Genomic DNA, 17,490 nt, shown 5'->3' with positions numbered 1-17,490 from the left:
TATTTTTTTATTTTTTTGTAATGTTTTACATGTGCCACTTAATATCTAATAAGTTTTCTCTTTTTAAATTATGTTTTATCTTTGTTTCCTTTATTTTATTGTTTGTTCTTGCTGTGTAATATTTCATCGGTCTTGGGGTGTTTTTTGTGAGGCCTGCTTTTGTATTAAATTTTTAATAGCTGCCTATTGTAGGTAATGTATATCAGGAATAAGGTAAATTATAACAATATGCTAAGTTAAAAATAACCACCAAATATATTATTTTCAATGTATTGCATATTTTGGAAGTTTTTCTTTTTCTTTTGGTCTTTATTGGCTGGTATTGTATTAAAACATGTATTTATTAAAACAGAACAGAACCTCAAGCAACAAGATTGTTTATAATTTTACAAAAAAAGTGAAAAGTTTGGCTCAAAGTCACACAAAAATCAAGATGGATATTCAGCAACATACAGACACCCCACGAGCAAACAATGCATTAGAACATGAGTTAAAATAGGCATAGAATTAAGAAAAAATAAGCACTGACTGCTTTTCTGATTCACTTCTAACCCTCACCAGTGAACTAATGCTTCTGTGAAAAATAGGCAAAAAACAGTTTAAGCTTGTAACACAAAATAGGAAATAATTAAACATCCATTCACACCTTTACAGTAACAGACATGTCTGTCAAATATAATTGTTTTACGCTGGTCTCAAAAGTCCACAATATTAAACAACAGGTCTTCACTTATATAATATTATATTATACATACTAATAAAGAGTATCATGTATATCCTGTGTATGTTCATACAGCACCTTTTTGAGCAAGCATTTTAGAGCACCGCCCCGTCTCTACAACAGCAAACCACTGGGTTAAATACAGGCCTGCAGTGCAGTTTTCTCATCTGAGTCTTGTTGAAAGATCGTCTTGGTGTATTTGTAACCATAATAGAGCGGATATGTGCTGTGCAAGTCTCATTTAAAACCCCTTCCCATGGAGACTATCACCATCTTATTTCACCAGCTTAGGCATGATAAAGAGGAGGAGACATAAATAAGGAGAAATTCTGTTCAGACTGAAATGTTCACATCATGCATGACCAGTGGTACAACAAATAGATGCAGTGCTTGACTGATGAACAGATTCCCTGATGGATCACTTGTTTTGAGCCTTTAATAGTCACATCTTCTTTCACTTGAGCACTACATTTATCTCGCACACTGCGGCCCCGTGTTGGTTATAGGACATATTGTGCAGGTTTGCTGCTGCCACTCCACTCGTGTTTTATTGGAAAACCTCTTTGTTTATCCACATGAGGCTGCGGGTCTCGTTGGGCTTGGCCTCGTAATCGATGCAATTGAAGCTGTTGCCGAACTGGCAGTGTTCTCTCTTGTAGTAGTTGTAGTATTTCACTTGCCACACGGTTTCAAACATGCCGGCATCTTTGAACTGGCAACAAAAAGAAGATGGAAGGTTAAAAACATTTCTTTCTACTTAATTAGTTGGCTGAGTGATTTGTCTTTAGTTACAGATGCATGAATGATTACATGCTTGCATTTCCATGACACACTGCAAAATTAACAAAAAGAAAATGCTTCGACATTGTTAGAAAAACAATGTTTTATTTGTTAACTAGATGTACAGCAGCAAACTCACTAGACTGATTAAGCTAGCAGTCTATAATTGTAGTTTTTTTTTCACATGTTGCACTTGTCTGCACTTATTTTTTTGAAGTTGTAAAAAAAAAAAAACAGATTATTGCACTACATTTAACAAGAGAATACTATTTCAGTTTTCCTATTTCAAAATTTCAAATTTAATTAAATGTTACTTACCATTTCTTGGGAAGTTTTTTTTCTCATGAAATTTTATTTGTAATTTCTGAGTGAAATTTTTTACGTTTTTTTTTTTTTCATTATTGTCACTTGCTTTCCCTTTAATTTAGGATAGATAAAATAATAAAAACTGAAAATACAATTTTCAAGGTTGAAATATGTTTTGGAGAGTACCATTAATGTATAGGCTCTTGTAAATAACAATATTGGGCAAAATTTCTCAAGCATTAGTTTGCATGGTGTTTATATGAGTTTGCTGTAGGTTCTGGTATAGTTTAGGTCAAAGAGCCCATCCCCCAATTGTATGATATTCTGACCACCACATATGACTCAAAACTATGATTTGTTTGCCTGTTTTATCATCTGTCAGGAGCAAATCAGGTGTCTTGTAAAGTAACACAAGCACAAGCTGCTCAGTAATTTGAGGCATCATTTAGGTCCGTAGCCAAAACACTGCGGTTCAAGTGAATTCTAATGCTAAGGCTGAGTTTAGCTTTAAATCCCAAATCCTCATGAACAATAGAATCTTGCAGTTCATAATGAATTCTGTTCTATTCTATTCCCGGCTGGTTTCGTCACCTCTATGAAGACCTGCACAGGTTGTCTGTCCCCGCTCTTGGTGTGTGGCACTCCTTCAGTGTCATAGGAGCCATTGTAGACGATCTGTTCTTCATCTTTGGACTGCTGCTCCAATGGAAAGCTCTTTCCGCCGATTCCCATTGTGCTGAAAACCCAGTTTAAACATGTGTCAGACTATCTGCCTGCTTAGCTTATTTGACACACACATCTGAAATTCCTTCTGTCAATTAAACATTAACGACTCGTACTTGTAACACATCACCATGGTTCAATTTAACAGCGTTTCTAAATAACTCAGGCCCACTGCGCAAACAAAGAATCGAGTTTAATGCATGTATAAACAGCAGCAGTGTATTTATATCACATACACGATATATTTCCTTTGTTAGAGAAGCGCAGGTGCAGCTTTCGCCCTTAATATTGCGAACGTTTTGTATGCAACAACCTATAATAACAGGAGCATGTAAACCGGATCAATTTGACCGCGTATTCATATTGAATGGACTTACGCGGCCTCCGCGCTACCGGGTTTCACGATCACCTCGATTTTGTATTTCGATCCTGTTAGCAATTTGATTGTCCTGCTCTGGCCGAACCTCGTCCCGTCCACTTTATAAAACACGGGTCCGTCATTGGGTTGGATTTTCAAAGAAATTGCGATGTTTATTATCGCTGGAACGTCGGCCATAGCTGCGAGATAACGGAGGTCGATGTATTTCCAGGGCTCCCGGTCATTAACGGGATGGCGGATGGTCCCAGGAAGCTGATGAGAGATGCTGTGACGTCTACACAAGCCATCACGCCCATTCAATAATGCAGAATACATTTATGCATATGTGTATGGCTAAAATGGTGTCATACAATTCACCAAATGGCATTGCTAAAATAGGCATTGCTGTCCTATCGATTGTTTTTATATTTATTTTTATCATGTGTATTGTATTCTAGGATTCAAAAATAGTGTAAATATCTTATTAAGTATTAGATTTTGATCCTAATCCCACTGTGTTCGTGTCCTTCTCCGTTATCCTCGCGATTAAAAACAGGCATTTGTATGCAGTTTAGTCTTTGCAGAAAGCATTAGTTTTAATTACAGTATCTGTGCAAATTTTAATGGACATTCAGGCAGAGTAACAGTGTCATTTTAACCATTTAAAATAATAGAATGAGAAGAATATACATAATTTGAGTAATCAGAGAAGTTAAAAAATAAGTTATATTCTCATCTCACAGATTCCTCCATTATGAATTCATATGAATAGTTCACCCAAAAAAAAAATAACAATTTCTTAAAATGTTCTCACCCTCAGGCCATACAAGTTGTAGATGAGTTTATTTCTTCATTAAAACAGATTTAGGGAAATTTAGCATAAAATCACTTGTTCAGCAAAGGAGCCTCTGCCATGAATGGGTGCCATCAGAATGAGAGTCCAAATAGCTGAAAAAAAAAAGTCACAATCATTCACATGACTCTAGTCCATTAATTAACATATTTATCAATTAATGCCTTCCTACAAGTTTGAGATGGCACAATGCTATTTATTAGTAGTAAAAAAATAATTTTTTTTATGTCTAATAGGACTGAAAAGATATTCAGGATTTCTTTCGAAGTCTCTTTTTAAAAATTATTTCCATTTCACAAGTCCATGCTAATTCATACATACTGATTTCTCACTTTGTGTACAAAAAAAGCTTTTTTTAAATAGCAAAAATTGTGCATTTAAATGTAAAAATATTTCTATATTGTTTTGAATTATTATGTGGTTATAAAGATAAGGCATATGCATACAGATAGCGGAAAGAGCGAAATGGAAAGAGAGGCCAGCAATGAAGAGGGAAGTACAGCATTGGGACACATAATATTCATTAATATATTAGCTTTGATAAAATAATAGTTGCATTATATCAGGCAAAACATGTTTTGGCAGTGACTCTAAAAAAAAATCTAATACATACATAACAATCAATACTTAAATCAAAATGTGCACATTTTTGTTGATTTATAAAAAATTAAAATAAAAGTGCAAAGAAAAGGTCTCTCTCTGTTCCACCTGCAAAATGATTCCATCATATGAAACCTATAGTTTTCCATTACAGTCTCAAGCAAATTTCAGTAATACATCAAAAAATTACAGTAAAAAAAGCCACATGATCATGTATTTTTAACAACAACAGCATTTGTGCTTTTTTTTTTTTTTTTGCAATACCGATTATAAAACATTCCATAGAATGATTTGCACAATAAGTGTTTCAGTCACAATGTTTCCATTGTAAGACACCGCGGATGTATTTCAGTCCACTGGCAGGATCCAGAGAAGTCTCTGTTTGCTCTATCTATCCAGTTCTGCCTCCAGTATTTCTCCCCAGGTCTCCACGTCTAATGGACACATACTGTTAGGAGGGATATCATCAGCAGAGCGGATGTTACTGTATCGGCCCTTCAGCCACCTCCGCTTTATACAGCCTTTCCTGTAGTTACGAACAAGAGTAACCTGGCACAAAAAGGAAATGCAAATAAGCAACACACAGCAGAGACAGGAGCAAAATGAAGCAGAATATCACTTCATTTAAACAGCAAAAACACAAACCTTCCATGAACACCCATCCAGCCTGTCCCCGTCCACCTCCCTCCTACAAACAGCCAGCACTGTAAGACAGTGGCTCCTCCACAGCTGATCGCTGCCCTCGATTATATCATTCCAGTGTCTGCAGGTGAGCGAGGCCTGGCACAGACTCCTGACGTCCAGCTCACTGAAGATCCTCACGCTCATCTCTGTAGGAAGGGTCTCTGTGTAGTTCTGCTGAAGTGGATCCTGCTCTCCAGAGATCATCAAGGTGGATCCTCGGTCTGGGCTGAAGGTGGCGCTCTTGCTCCTTTTACAGACCTTCTGCATCTCTAGAGGAGTTTCAGTTTTATTTTCAGTAAGCCCAACACCATTAGTGTGCAGACATTTGACTTACAAATAATGTATTCTTTACGCAGTACATAGGTTATAGTGTGCGTGTACTTGAACGGTCGCAGTAACGTTCATCTGTTCGTTCGTGGACAAAACCACCACCTACAGTACGAAACTCTAGCTAACCTGTGTCTAGAACAGATTTTTAAAAACAAATACATCTATATTATTGCATACAGCACCAAAAACTAATGATATTTATTAAAACAATGTGTTATTTGTAAAGATTCATACCGGCGGAGGAGTCTCGTTGACAGCCGAGGATTTAAACGTCTGCGTTTGTTTACGCCAGAAACGTCACAACAACGCCCAGTTCTCACTGCGCATGCGCGTTTCTTCAGCGGAAGTTGTTTCGATTCTGCGTTAGAGTGCAGGACACATGAGGCTACATTTTATATTATGTATTTACAAAAGTTGTGCACCTTTAGGGTAAATATTTAGAAAAGGTCACACGTGCATGTTTATACAGCGCATGCTCATCGCGGAGTTCGACAAATAAATAACTTAAACACTTCTTCGGCGTTTTTCATGCACAAGAACAAGAAGCGGCGAAAAGTTTACTCTATTTTAAAGCTCAGTAGGCATGAACGAATCACCCAAAAAAGGCTGTCTTTATATTAAGGCTGCGTAAGTGTTTTTGCACTGAGTCCATGTATTTATGTTATTCATGTTGCTTTAGTGTAGAGCAACACACAAAACAAAACAAATGATACTTCCAGTTTCATGCATGAGCCATTCATCATTCAGCAATGACAATCAAAGCCCTCAAGATGGCACCCTGACTCTTATGTTTGAGGTTTAGAAATAAAATATTGCACTACCACTGTTCAAAGGCTTGGGATGGAGAGGATTTTTAAATTGTTTTTGACAGAAGTCTTTTATCCCAGTGAGGAAAATTGCTCCAGTCTTTAGTGTCACATGATCCTTCATAAATCATCATTATAATATGCTGATTTGCTGCTCAAGAAACTTTGCTTATTATTACTGCTTCATATTTTAGTGGAAGCTACGATACATATTTTTTCAGAATCCTTTGACGAATAGAAATTTTAAAAACTTAATATATTTGAAACTGAATTTTTTTGCAATATTAAAAACTTTCTTTGCTGTCACTTTAATAATGCTCCATAAAAAATCTTACCGCCCTCAAAATTTTTACCATTCACAAGAAGCATTCATACAGTATTCATACATACAATTTATTGTCATACTGTTTTGCTAAGGGCTATATATCTTTTCACTTTGCCTTTGCTCTCTTCCAGGTGAATGATACGAGAGTGTCCTTGAGAAACAGAATGGACAGCTGCGTCTGAAGCCGGAAGGTTTTTGTTAGTCATTTGATGTTGGCTGAGAGTTGTGATGGAGGTTTTGTCATTTTACACTCTTCTGTCGAAGAAAAGCGGCACTCACCTTTGATGTTGAGACATCAAAAGTTTTTAAATATGAGCTCTCTCCTCGCATCTTTCCCTCTTGAGCAACTGTCTCTCTTAATTACATGTGTCATTGTTATTGCCTGTTAGTCATTCTGTCATAGCAACAGTGATTTCTGGGATATTTGTGTAATGTTTGCCTGCATTGATCTTACGACTATGGGTATATAACAAGCCCTTGTTTTAAAAAATCTCATGGATATTCACATTATTGAGTTTATTCATTAAACATACTCTTTTTTTTCAGCTGCACAAGCTCAATTCATTGTTTTTATTATTAACTAAAACAGTTATTTTTTGTATTTTTAATTGCAATAATAAATAAGTGAAAAGCTGAAAAAACTTTCATATATAAATATGAGATGGAAAAGGGTAAAAAAAAAAATATGTATATATATATAGTTGTTCCAAGTACTAAAATATATAACAAATGCTCAACTAAATAAAAAGTTATAATAATAAAAAATATAATAAATTAATAATAAAAAAAGATATAATAAATATATAATAAATTCATTAAATAAAAGTAATACTAAAACAAAACTGGCTTGAATTTTGACATTTTGTTTAGAGAAATCATTGTCAGTGCTGTGGCTTTGCATTTCGTGCACATGCTTCAGAAATATATAGCCATTGTACTCATACAGGAGACAAATCCAGCCTGATATCATTCTCTCCTCGTTGTCTCTTTCAACACAAGGTGGCAAAGTAAATGTGTGTACAAGACTTGTTTTATTCAGACAAACATTGTGGCTTCCCCTCAGCCACTGGAGGACCAGTGGCATTGCCTAAAGGAGGGCGACATCTTTTCTTTCATGCCTGGGAAATGCATTTACACGGTGCGTGTCAAAGACGACGACCAAACCCCGAGGTGATACAGCCTGTCTCTCACAAGCATTCATTTATTATTCAGCAACAACAGAGCTCAGTCTGTAGTGCAGTGATTTGACCGAGTACAACATGTTTGCAGCCTCCTCTTTTATTTCTTCCACTTCCTTAAGGGAAGGGTTAATATTGGCGTTGAATGCAATATTCTATACAGTTTTCTTACTCTATTCAAGTTTGATTGCAATTGGTTGCAAAATGTTTCACGATGATTCAATTAAGGATCCTCATGAATATTCTCAACTTCATGAATATACAAATACTTTCATGCATGCAGTGTTATCATTCTTTGTTATCTTAAAATAGCACCTTTTGTAAAGGCCAGTCATTTATCTCATCTATCTATATTCCCTCTAGTCAAGATAATGTGCGTCTGGTTGATTGTGGTTATTTTGACCTTTTCCCTTGAAACCGATCTGTGACCGCTGGGTTCAGATCAAAGGACACTTTTATTGTCTTTCTCTATAATGAGCAGACAGGCAGACTGGGCTTGAATGGACACGTTCAAAACAGACGCTCTGATAACGCCCAGACGATAAACAAGCGATGAGTGCTGCTGGACGAATTGATTCTGAATGAGCTGATTTGCATGCATTTAAAAGTCATGCCTTTCATCTGTGAAATTAGACTTAATATTAGGTGGCTGTATTTTTTTTTTATGGCATGCTCGCTCACGCTGACGAGGGATTGTTTTTATGGTTAATAGATGAATAGCCTTAAAAACTGGCGAGATACAAGCCTCGACGTTTGGTGCTTGACTTAGAGAAGCAGAGAAGATTTTCCCTGCTGATTCTTCACAGAAACAGTCAGGCGTTTGAGGAGGAGTTGGGAAAGTGTTGGAGTGGACCCTCTCTAGACTCGGCCATGCTTGAAACGAACAGCTGCACACCCAAGAGCCCAAGCGCCACATTCACAGAAGATAAAGGAGCCGGTGATGCTTCACACACTCTTTCCTCTCCAAACGAGGTGTGTGTTTGTGTGTGTGTGAATACCACATACACTATACCCTGCCGTTTAAAGATGTTAGGTAGATAAGATGTTTTTTAATGCATAGGAACCCTGATAAGAGACTTCTTCTATGAGTTCCTATGCATTAAAAAAAATCTTTATATGTATAATGGAAAATCAGGGAATTTCCATGAGCTCTTCTATACTTTTCTACATTGTATACAACTCTATATATACGTACAATTCTGTAATTTCTCTCTTCTACACTTTAGAAATTCGATTTTATAATTTCTCTTTTCTACACTAGAAATTCAATTCTGTAATTTCTCTCTTCTCCTTTTCTCTATTCATATAATTCTATAACCTACTGTTCCGAATCACTAAAATATTGACTTATTGAATATACTATTTTCTTTTGCAATTATTTTTGTATGTGTTAATTTATGTTTCTAAACATTAAGCTATCTTCCCTGTTACACCAAAATAGATCATCCTGGGGAGAGAAAAGCTTAATGCTAATATTTATTTATTTATTTTAATGTACAACTTTATTTAATATAATTTAATTTAATATATGTTTTTCTACACTTTTTTCTGTGACTGTACTTTTCTGTGCTCATTTTCTATATGCTTTCCTTCTCTCATCTATCCTCCTCTAAACCCAACTTTTTTATACACATCTATATTTTTATATACTCTTCTATACCCTACTTGACTATATTCCTTATATACTATGATTTTCTATCTATTTTCAAGGCAGCCATGAAGAGCCAAAAGGACGAGTCTGATCTGCCACAGAAGAAGCGTATTTTACCAGCCTGGATGATGACATCAGCCAAAGGTACTGTCCCCATGGCAACAGATCCAGTGTTCTGTCTGTTCACACCTATTCAAAAAAGAAAGAACACATCCTGCTAGTGTCTGGTCGTCACGGCAACTCTTCTCAGCCTGTTGTTGAGGAACAAAGTGGAGAAAATGGAGAATGCAGAGAGAGTCAGTCCACATCCACTTGTCAAATTAATCACAGTGCTGTGACTCCGGCCCAAGGTTTAGATTTGGCCCAGAGGTCCTCCTCATCCTCAGGATTACTCCCATGCATATGCAAATGTGAGCTTAATTTTAAATAAAAAATAAATGTGCATAGGATAATTTTTTGTATGTATAATTTAATATTTTAATATTAATTTATTTATATGTATTTCTTTAATAGTAATATTTTAAGCAATTTTTCGTATTAATTAAAAATATATAATTTCAGTTCAATTTTTGTTGTTTATTTTTTTAGAAATGTATTTCATTAATTTATTTAAATTTCATAACATTATAAAAATGTCTTTTTCTGTTGCTTTTGATCAATGTAATGCATCCTTGCTGAGTGTTACTGACCCACATAGTCTGTAAGCGTACCTTTGTTCATCTGTCGGAGCCTGTTTCAAAACATCATCTGTAATTTTCTGTCTTGTGTGTCTGAGACTGAAAATACTGTTTGAAACAGTTTACAGTGTGTGAGCGAGCACAGTGTGGTAGGACTTTCTAGTCACTATCAACAGAGCCAGAGAGCTCTCGTTTGTACCTACGTTGGTCTTTTTGGAAAGAATCAAGAGTTGAGCGATCGCCTTCATGTTCAGCACACAGTACACACGTCAGACCCTGTTTCCTCTGTCCACACTTACCGTGATGGAGAGATGTTTGGAGAGACTGACTCACGTACTGTACTGTTCTCTCTGTCTGCAAAACATCCCTGTCACCTTTCATCTCTGACCTTCTCAGTGCCACAGGTCACATCTGGAGCCCATCTGGACATTAAGCATCAATAACACAGTGCTTTTTCTGTCTGTTTTGGAGAAGGTGAGAGCTCAGCGGTGAAAGCGACTCCTACAAAACCCAAACAAGAAGCTGCATACAAGAAGGCAACTGGACCCAAACGGGCTCGTGCCGCACAGGTGTCATCTGAGGAAGAGGAGGTGGAGGAACAGATGCCCAGAAGGAAAGCGAAGGGACTGAAGAGTGACTCTGGAGACGTATTCTGCACAATGTGGGATTATTGTCCCCAGTACATTACATTATATTATTGTTTACTATTATGTTATGTTATGTTATGTTATGTTATATAAATACTATGTCATATACATAATGCTACAGTATATTTTATTTATTAGATATTATAAAATTTTTAATTTGTTGTTACTTGATGGGTGCACTGTTTATATAATTATACAGTTTTATAAAATGATAGCAACAGCAGATTATAAATATCACAAGGTGGTACAATTTTATAATGATGATTGTTAATAATAATAATTATTATTATTATAAAATGCTGTGTACTTAATGACAACAAAATTATCATTATTATTATTATTATTATTATTATTATAAACCGTGAATCCATAATAGCAGTAATTATTGTTTTTATTATTATGTATTATCATTAATAAATTCTACTATTTATCCATTGACTTTTATAATTTGTTGTTGCTGTCATTTTATAAAATTAGCAATGTAAAAATATATATAATACATTTTATTTAAAAGAAAAATCTGTAAACTATAAAAATCTTGCGCATTTTGTGTTTATATTAAAGTTTGTATTACCTAATAAATCAGTGTTATTCTGGCGGCATATTGTCATTTTGTGTATATTAATATTATTAAATAATATTAGTGAATACTTTTTCTTGCTTTTCATTTTTATCACTGTAAAATCTGTTGTCATTTTAAACATTTCCAGTTTTTTTCTAACTTTTAATAGTACATTTTATTTGTAAATCCTGATAGATATGTTTACGTGAATTGTCACACACAGCTAATACCTGTATTTCGTTGCAGAACAGAGTATTTAAGCATGTCCTGACAGGATGATGAGCAGCAGAGTCGGATCGGTCCCGGATGAAGAGAACCGCAGCGGTGTGATGATGGGGAGAGAAGAAGAGGTGGCAGGGGAGCCGAGGTCAGACACGAGAAGAAGATGTCAGTGATTCTCAGGTCAGCCAGGGACGGCCACAGAGCTCAAAGATCACAGAGAGGAAAACGAGCACCGTGTCCTTACAGCAGCTCCTGCTACAGCTACTGTACCGCAAGATTGAGACCTAAACAACTCTAAATGAATTTTTGATTTATAAACTGTACCTTTAAACAAAGCCAGCGTTCAGGCATCTTTATGCATAATGGCATAAATATAACTCAAAATATTCCTTGAAGATCAACACTGCATTTGCTAATTGGTTTGATGTAGTTCATATCATCTCAAGATAAAAACCTAGAAGAAGATTAATAATGAAACCATCACAAGCATAAGCTTCTCTGAGACGCTTAAAATGTGTAAATTAGCTCGACTGAAATGGTGTTATTTCAAAGACAAACACCGATTTCCCTAATCTCTTATTCTCTGATGTTTATTTTTAATCCTAAAAAGATGGGAGATTAAAACACAAAATCTGTACTTTAGCTGGAGGGCGCCGTCCAAACTGTCCTTTAGGGACAATCATAAAGAAAGTTCATGGTAAAAAAAAAAAAGTAACTTTGCTAACTGATGGCAGTTGTGATTTATACAGTTTTTTTTTTCAGCGTTTAATTCTGTTGACAGCTTAATTGAAATATTAAATTATGAAGGATCACAAAATGATAATGATAAATGGAAATGCTGCTGAATAGTACTTTAATTTCCAACTAGATTAGCTGTCAGTGTAATTGAGTTGCATGAATGCTCATGATTTAATTAATTTGCCTTTATTGTGTTCCAGCATGCATTTCACTTCACTCGGCAATTGTGTATTTCCTCATGCCACTTTCAGGAGTGCATCACCCTAGAGAAAGCGACTATGAGGCAGAGGAGGCAGAGGATGCTGACGAACACAGGCCTGAGTGTCTGTATGGCACCCACTGCTACAGCTGACGACAAATGAGTTTAACAACAGCACAGTACATCATTTTTTGTATTGAGAACTCATTGTATTATGAAAACTAACTTTAAGAACTCAAGACATCTTTCTCAGTGAAAATGGTTTTTGAAAGAAAAATGTAAAACATTCCTGACTGTCCACTTATACACATCTTTATAAGAAGCACTGTGAGTAGAGATTCCTGATCACAACTTTAAGACAAGACACCACAGTTTAATGGGTTAAACATTTTAACTGCTGGATATCACCAGATTTTCCCCAGTAGATGAATCATAGTACATTAAGACTTATGTTAAGACATTATCACTAGTTTTCAGACATGTTATGCTTAAACATGCATGCAAGGCATTGTCAAATGAAATATTCACTAATTAGCATGCACCTTCAGAACAGAGATCTGAACACTGGATAAAGCCAGGTTCAAAATATTTGTTTTATTTTGTTGACATAAAGGTTTTTACAGAGGGGATATTGTACATTCACACTTTACGTTAGATTATTTACGTTTTTTTAGCTGCTTACACGTAAGTATTTGTACGTTTTACTGCTATAAATACGTCTAAGTTGTAAGTTTTTATGTGCATGAAAACGTAAGTAAATGTACGTGTGGAACCACATTTAACGGAAAAATACACACGTATTCTCATGAGATCACGCTGGTATATCTCCTTTTATCACTCCACATTTAAGAAAGTATTGTCAACAGCCAGAACAAAATCTAATAAAATTCTGTATGAATATGCAAATTGTATATATATACAATTTGCATATTCATATAGAATTTTATTAGATTTTTGATGTATATATATATATATATATATATATATATATATATATATATATATATATATATATATATATATATATATAGACCCCTCAGTAAAATTCTCAGAATATAAGATGGAAAGTTTGGCATAACAACTAATTTTAAGAAAGCAGCCTTCAAGAATATTTACTTTAATTGAAATATACAGTCACCAATATATAAAAATAATAAAATAAACACTTAAATGTGTAATTTGCATGTTTTATTTCCACTAGTCTGAAAGAAGATATTTTAAGTATGCAAAATATCCCAATATATCATTGATGACAACTGTGTTTAAATTTGCCTGCATTAAATGAAAAGTGTATTAGACAAAATGTCATTTTAGCTTTTGTTTAAAGTTTATTTTTCTTTGTGCTTGCTTCAATATTTCAGGAAGAATCTACTCCACAAGAAAGAGTACAAGCAGACTAAATCACCACGTAATACTTGGCGTAAGATGAAGGGTTTTTTCAGATCCCTAGCTTTTATTATTAGCAATAATAAAGGTGAAGCTTACCTTAGCAGACACCACTAGTTAAGAGTAAGAGGTTTCAGTCAGTCCTCTTAACTTTACACTGAAGAATGTCTATTTACTTGCTTTTATGGCCCTGTTTTTTTTTTCAATATGTCGTTTTTGTAACTGTGCATGCTAAATCGAAACATTATTGCTGTTCTAATGTGAAATAAATCGTTTTCATCTGAATGGCAATGGAAAAATATTAGACGCGCTTTCCAGAACACTGTTCCTAATTGTTAAAAAATGCCATCAGTTTTTCTTGCCAGTCTCGTCTCCTTTCCTCCGTCCTGTCTAATTTGGACTATGTCCCCGTTGAGAGGGCCGTGGCGATGATGTGAGAGGTGTGAGCCGTGATCATCATCTGGACTGCTGTCAGATTTTTACAGGGTTTTTCCTGCATTTAAGTTTTCATCAGTAATAAATTGTGCAGTGGAAAGCACGAATGCTACATGAGCCGCTTGAATTAGAAACATAAATCTCTGCTTCGAAATACTTTGGAAGGTTAAAGATCTCAAGTGACCAGGCACTTAGTTGATAATGGAGCACTTTAAATAAGAAATGAATAATAGCTTCTTGGGAAATGGAGCACAAAAGGTCAGTTGCTGAAAAATATTCAGAATGTTTCAAATCCAGAATGTTTTGAATGTACAGACAGGGAGAAAATTCAAATATGTGTGTATACATATATACAGTACGTACTGTATAAAAACATACATTTTAAACGTTCAGGACCAGTACGTTTGTTTTTTGTTTTTTTTTAAATTTCTAAATGGACAGAATCTTTTTTTTTATTTTTTTATTGTAAATATTTGAACCTTCTGCTCAAAGAATCCTGAAAAAAAACCAGCAGCTGTTTTTCTGAAGGATCATGTGACTCTGAAGACGGGGTATTGATGCTGATAAATTCAATCAGTTCTATTACTATAACATAATCTACAACATAATGTCAATTTGCCCCTGGAAAAGTCCAGTTATTTAAGTGCAGCAGCTCTCTGGCGTCTTCCCTAAAATTCAGCATGTCATCTGAAGGGTTTTGGGTTTTTTAATATCTGTAATTTAATTTAAAATGGCTAGGTTTGTTGCATTGGTCATCACTTAGATTTACCATAATGTTTGTGTAATATTTGGTGAGTAACCTGAGGCTCCTCTGGGCCGTCGTCACATTTAACACAATTAAAGTCATCTTAAACTAATTGAAAACATGCAGCATGAACCCTGGGGAGGAACAGACTGCACACATGGGCATCAGCAGCGATCAAGATTAATATTAGGAGAAAGATCTGCCAGGCTTTTGTGATGTTTAATTGTTAGCAGTGGTTTCACTGATTTGCATTGAATGCTTCATGAAGTCACAGACTGTTTTGCTTATTTTCCTCCAGAAACCAGAACAGTGCATGCCGGATACTTCAGAAACTTCAGATGCTCGCAGCTGTCTTAAGAGCACTATCACTTTGAGAAGATCTTAGAAATTGAAGCTTGTAGCCGCATCTTGCATAGCCATATCTTCTTAAGCCATATTTACACTGTCTCGGGTGATCGCAAGGGGTCAGTGTCAAATACAGGTGTACACCAGGTCCAAAATCTTTCATTCAAATCACATTTCATGCCGTTTTGTTTGTCCAGCCAAGACTGCTGCTGATGAGGATGATGGTCACTATGAAAATAATTTAATTATGGATGAGCGTGAGGAGGAGGAGGTGGATGAAGACTTGGACTATGTGCCCGAATCAGACGACAGAGGCAGAGGACATTAAACGCCTGCAGAAAGAAGCAAATGCATTCGTCAGGAGGAAGAAGTGACTTTCATTTTGGGAGTTTCCATGAAAACAGCTTCTTGACTCTAATTTCACAACAACTATGAAACATCTCACACACTATAAGGAGGCACTTTTTTAAGTGTTTGAATATTTTTACCTTCATATTTTAAGGAATAGTTAATGTGTGTGTATATTTAGCACAAGTCATATATAATATTTTATCATACTTTATAGTTCATTTTCAGTTTTATTTCATTTTATTTTTTGGAGTTTGGCATTAATAGATCACCATCTTACTTTCACTGTGAACAATGACCAATTACATGATTTTCATTTGTTTTTAGGTGAACTTTTCCTCCAACTTTCTTCACAATCTAATGTTTGTTTTTGTTTGTTTGTTTTTAGAACCAACTCGTGTTTCTGTAAAGACCGTTACTTTATAAGTCTATTTTCTGATGTTTTGTAAGAATTCAGGTGATTATAGTTTTGTGGGCTTTTATTTTTTTACCGACTGGCTGATTATTTTTACCACCGGGTCTTGATTGGCCCAGGGTTGTGAGTCATAGCAAAAATGAACACTATTATAAACATTGAAGAAACAGTAACGGTTGTTTAGTTGCACTTTTTTAAATGCTTTTTGGCATTCATATTTAACTTTAATCATTATTTCTCAGCCAGGACATTTATAGAGCAACAGCAAAGGTACAATAACATTGCTGCTTTATGAGTTTGGCATCCTGACTGAAATGGAGCCCTAAATGAGCGGTTTGGAGCACTACTTAGGGAGTATCTCTGTGCATCACACAACTAATACTCTTTAGGTGAAGTGCACAAGAGGTACTGAATAAACAATATTTACAATTTGGACAAAAGGAAGTATCTTAGTAGGCAGGTTGTCTTTTAGAACAGCATTCACATCGGAAGGATGCCTTAAAATGCTGTCTAGGTAGACAGCTTGCATGATTTTCGAATACAGACTCTGCGAGCAAAGAGCTCACCATGCATTACATGTGTATTACGTTTCTAATTCTAGGCCAAAACCCAGAGGGCTGCAATTTTGGAGAACGGTTGTTTCAGAGATGAACTGATTTACTGTGACTGAGCAAGTATGGGTGACTAAACGGAGAAGAAAACAAGCAAGTCTTAAATAGGAAATCCATGATTCCGAGATACAGCTCTTTCCAAGCCATTGTGATTTAGTCCAAAACAGTTCAAACACTGTTTAGAAAACTAACATCTGAGCATTCAGAAGAGGAACAGCTGATCTAAGCAGATTAAAACAGGCTTTATACGTCATACAAAGCACTAAGATGTAGCCATTGTGTCTTTTGTCCTGTTAAGTATTTTGGACTTTTGTCTGTTGTAAATTGTTTCTATTTTATAAGACAAAGCATTAATACCCAAAATGGAAGTCGAATCAGAATAGTTTGTGTTCACTTACTTGTGCACAGTGTGTCAAATAGACCCTCCTTTTCAAATCATTAAAGCTAAAAAACAACAATTAGCAAATAGTCTAGCTCATCTGGTTGACCTCAAATGACCTTGTGTGAGTATCGCTGCTCTGTACTGCTTCATCAGCTGCTGTGTTCGTGGAGGTTGTTAATCTAAAGGAGCTCGTTCTGGGTTGATTTGAGATTCTTTCTCTAGTCCCAGCTGCCGCTGTTTCCAGTTTCTTTTTATTCGGCGGATGAGAGAATGCTGTTTCTTTCTGCTATCTCGGGTTATTGAACACTGTGTGAGGGAGGACATGTGGTGACATTTGCTTTCAGTTGCACTTGCTCATGAAACGAGCCAGACGTTTAGTCTTTCTGGAAACATGCGCTTCATTCCAACTGCTGCAAATGTAGGTTTGTCCCAGAAGGTAGGTAGAGGAATTACGCCGCCATCT

General features: G+C 35.6%; 3 protein-coding genes across 5 annotated transcripts; 1 reads left to right on the top strand and 2 right to left on the bottom strand.

Annotated features, from left to right (window-relative positions):
- Positions 1-258: 258 nt before the first annotated feature.
- LOC128020769 (CB1 cannabinoid receptor-interacting protein 1) lies at positions 259-3,192 on the bottom strand. Its single transcript, XM_052607425.1, has 3 exons — positions 2,908-3,192; positions 2,399-2,543; positions 259-1,433 (listed from the first exon to the last, which is right to left on the bottom strand). The coding sequence occupies exons 1-3, from the start codon at positions 3,084-3,086 to the stop codon at positions 1,269-1,271; spliced, it is 489 nt and encodes a 162-aa protein (XP_052463385.1). The 5' UTR covers positions 3,087-3,192; the 3' UTR covers positions 259-1,268.
- A 522-nt stretch (positions 3,193-3,714) lies between these two features.
- On the bottom strand, positions 3,715-5,667 carry LOC128020773 (F-box only protein 48). Of its 3 annotated transcripts, none has more exons than XM_052607438.1 (3): positions 5,590-5,667; positions 4,987-5,294; positions 3,715-4,890 (listed from the first exon to the last, which is right to left on the bottom strand). In XM_052607438.1, the coding sequence occupies exons 2-3, from the start codon at positions 5,290-5,292 to the stop codon at positions 4,729-4,731; spliced, it is 468 nt and encodes a 155-aa protein (XP_052463398.1). In that variant the 5' UTR covers positions 5,293-5,294; positions 5,590-5,667; the 3' UTR covers positions 3,715-4,728. The 3 variants fall into 3 exon arrangements, with proteins under 3 accessions (XP_052463398.1, XP_052463406.1, XP_052463416.1); XM_052607446.1 differs by having other exon boundaries at positions 4,987-5,487; positions 5,590-5,637; XM_052607456.1 differs by lacking the exon at positions 5,590-5,667 and adding an exon at positions 5,360-5,583.
- A 1,831-nt stretch (positions 5,668-7,498) lies between these two features.
- LOC127949704 (aprataxin and PNK-like factor) lies at positions 7,499-15,645 on the top strand (the record flags this gene model as incomplete). The annotated part of the gene is given in 9 exon segments (XM_052547288.1): positions 7,499-7,656; positions 8,471-8,636; positions 9,375-9,459; positions 10,467-10,653; positions 11,476-11,588; positions 12,362-12,506; positions 13,719-13,780; positions 15,469-15,586; positions 15,588-15,645. Coding segments are annotated over 9 exon segments (1,092 nt in total), but the record flags the coding sequence as incomplete, so codon positions are not given.
- Between the last annotated feature and the right edge of the window lie 1,845 nt (positions 15,646-17,490).

Source organism: Carassius gibelio, chromosome A1 (genome assembly GCF_023724105.1).
Source record: "Carassius gibelio isolate Cgi1373 ecotype wild population from Czech Republic chromosome A1, carGib1.2-hapl.c, whole genome shotgun sequence".
NCBI classification, from domain to species: domain Eukaryota; kingdom Metazoa; phylum Chordata; class Actinopteri; order Cypriniformes; family Cyprinidae; genus Carassius; species Carassius gibelio.
Note: the sequence above shows the minus strand (reverse complement) of the source record. Positions and strands in the feature narration are given on the sequence as shown.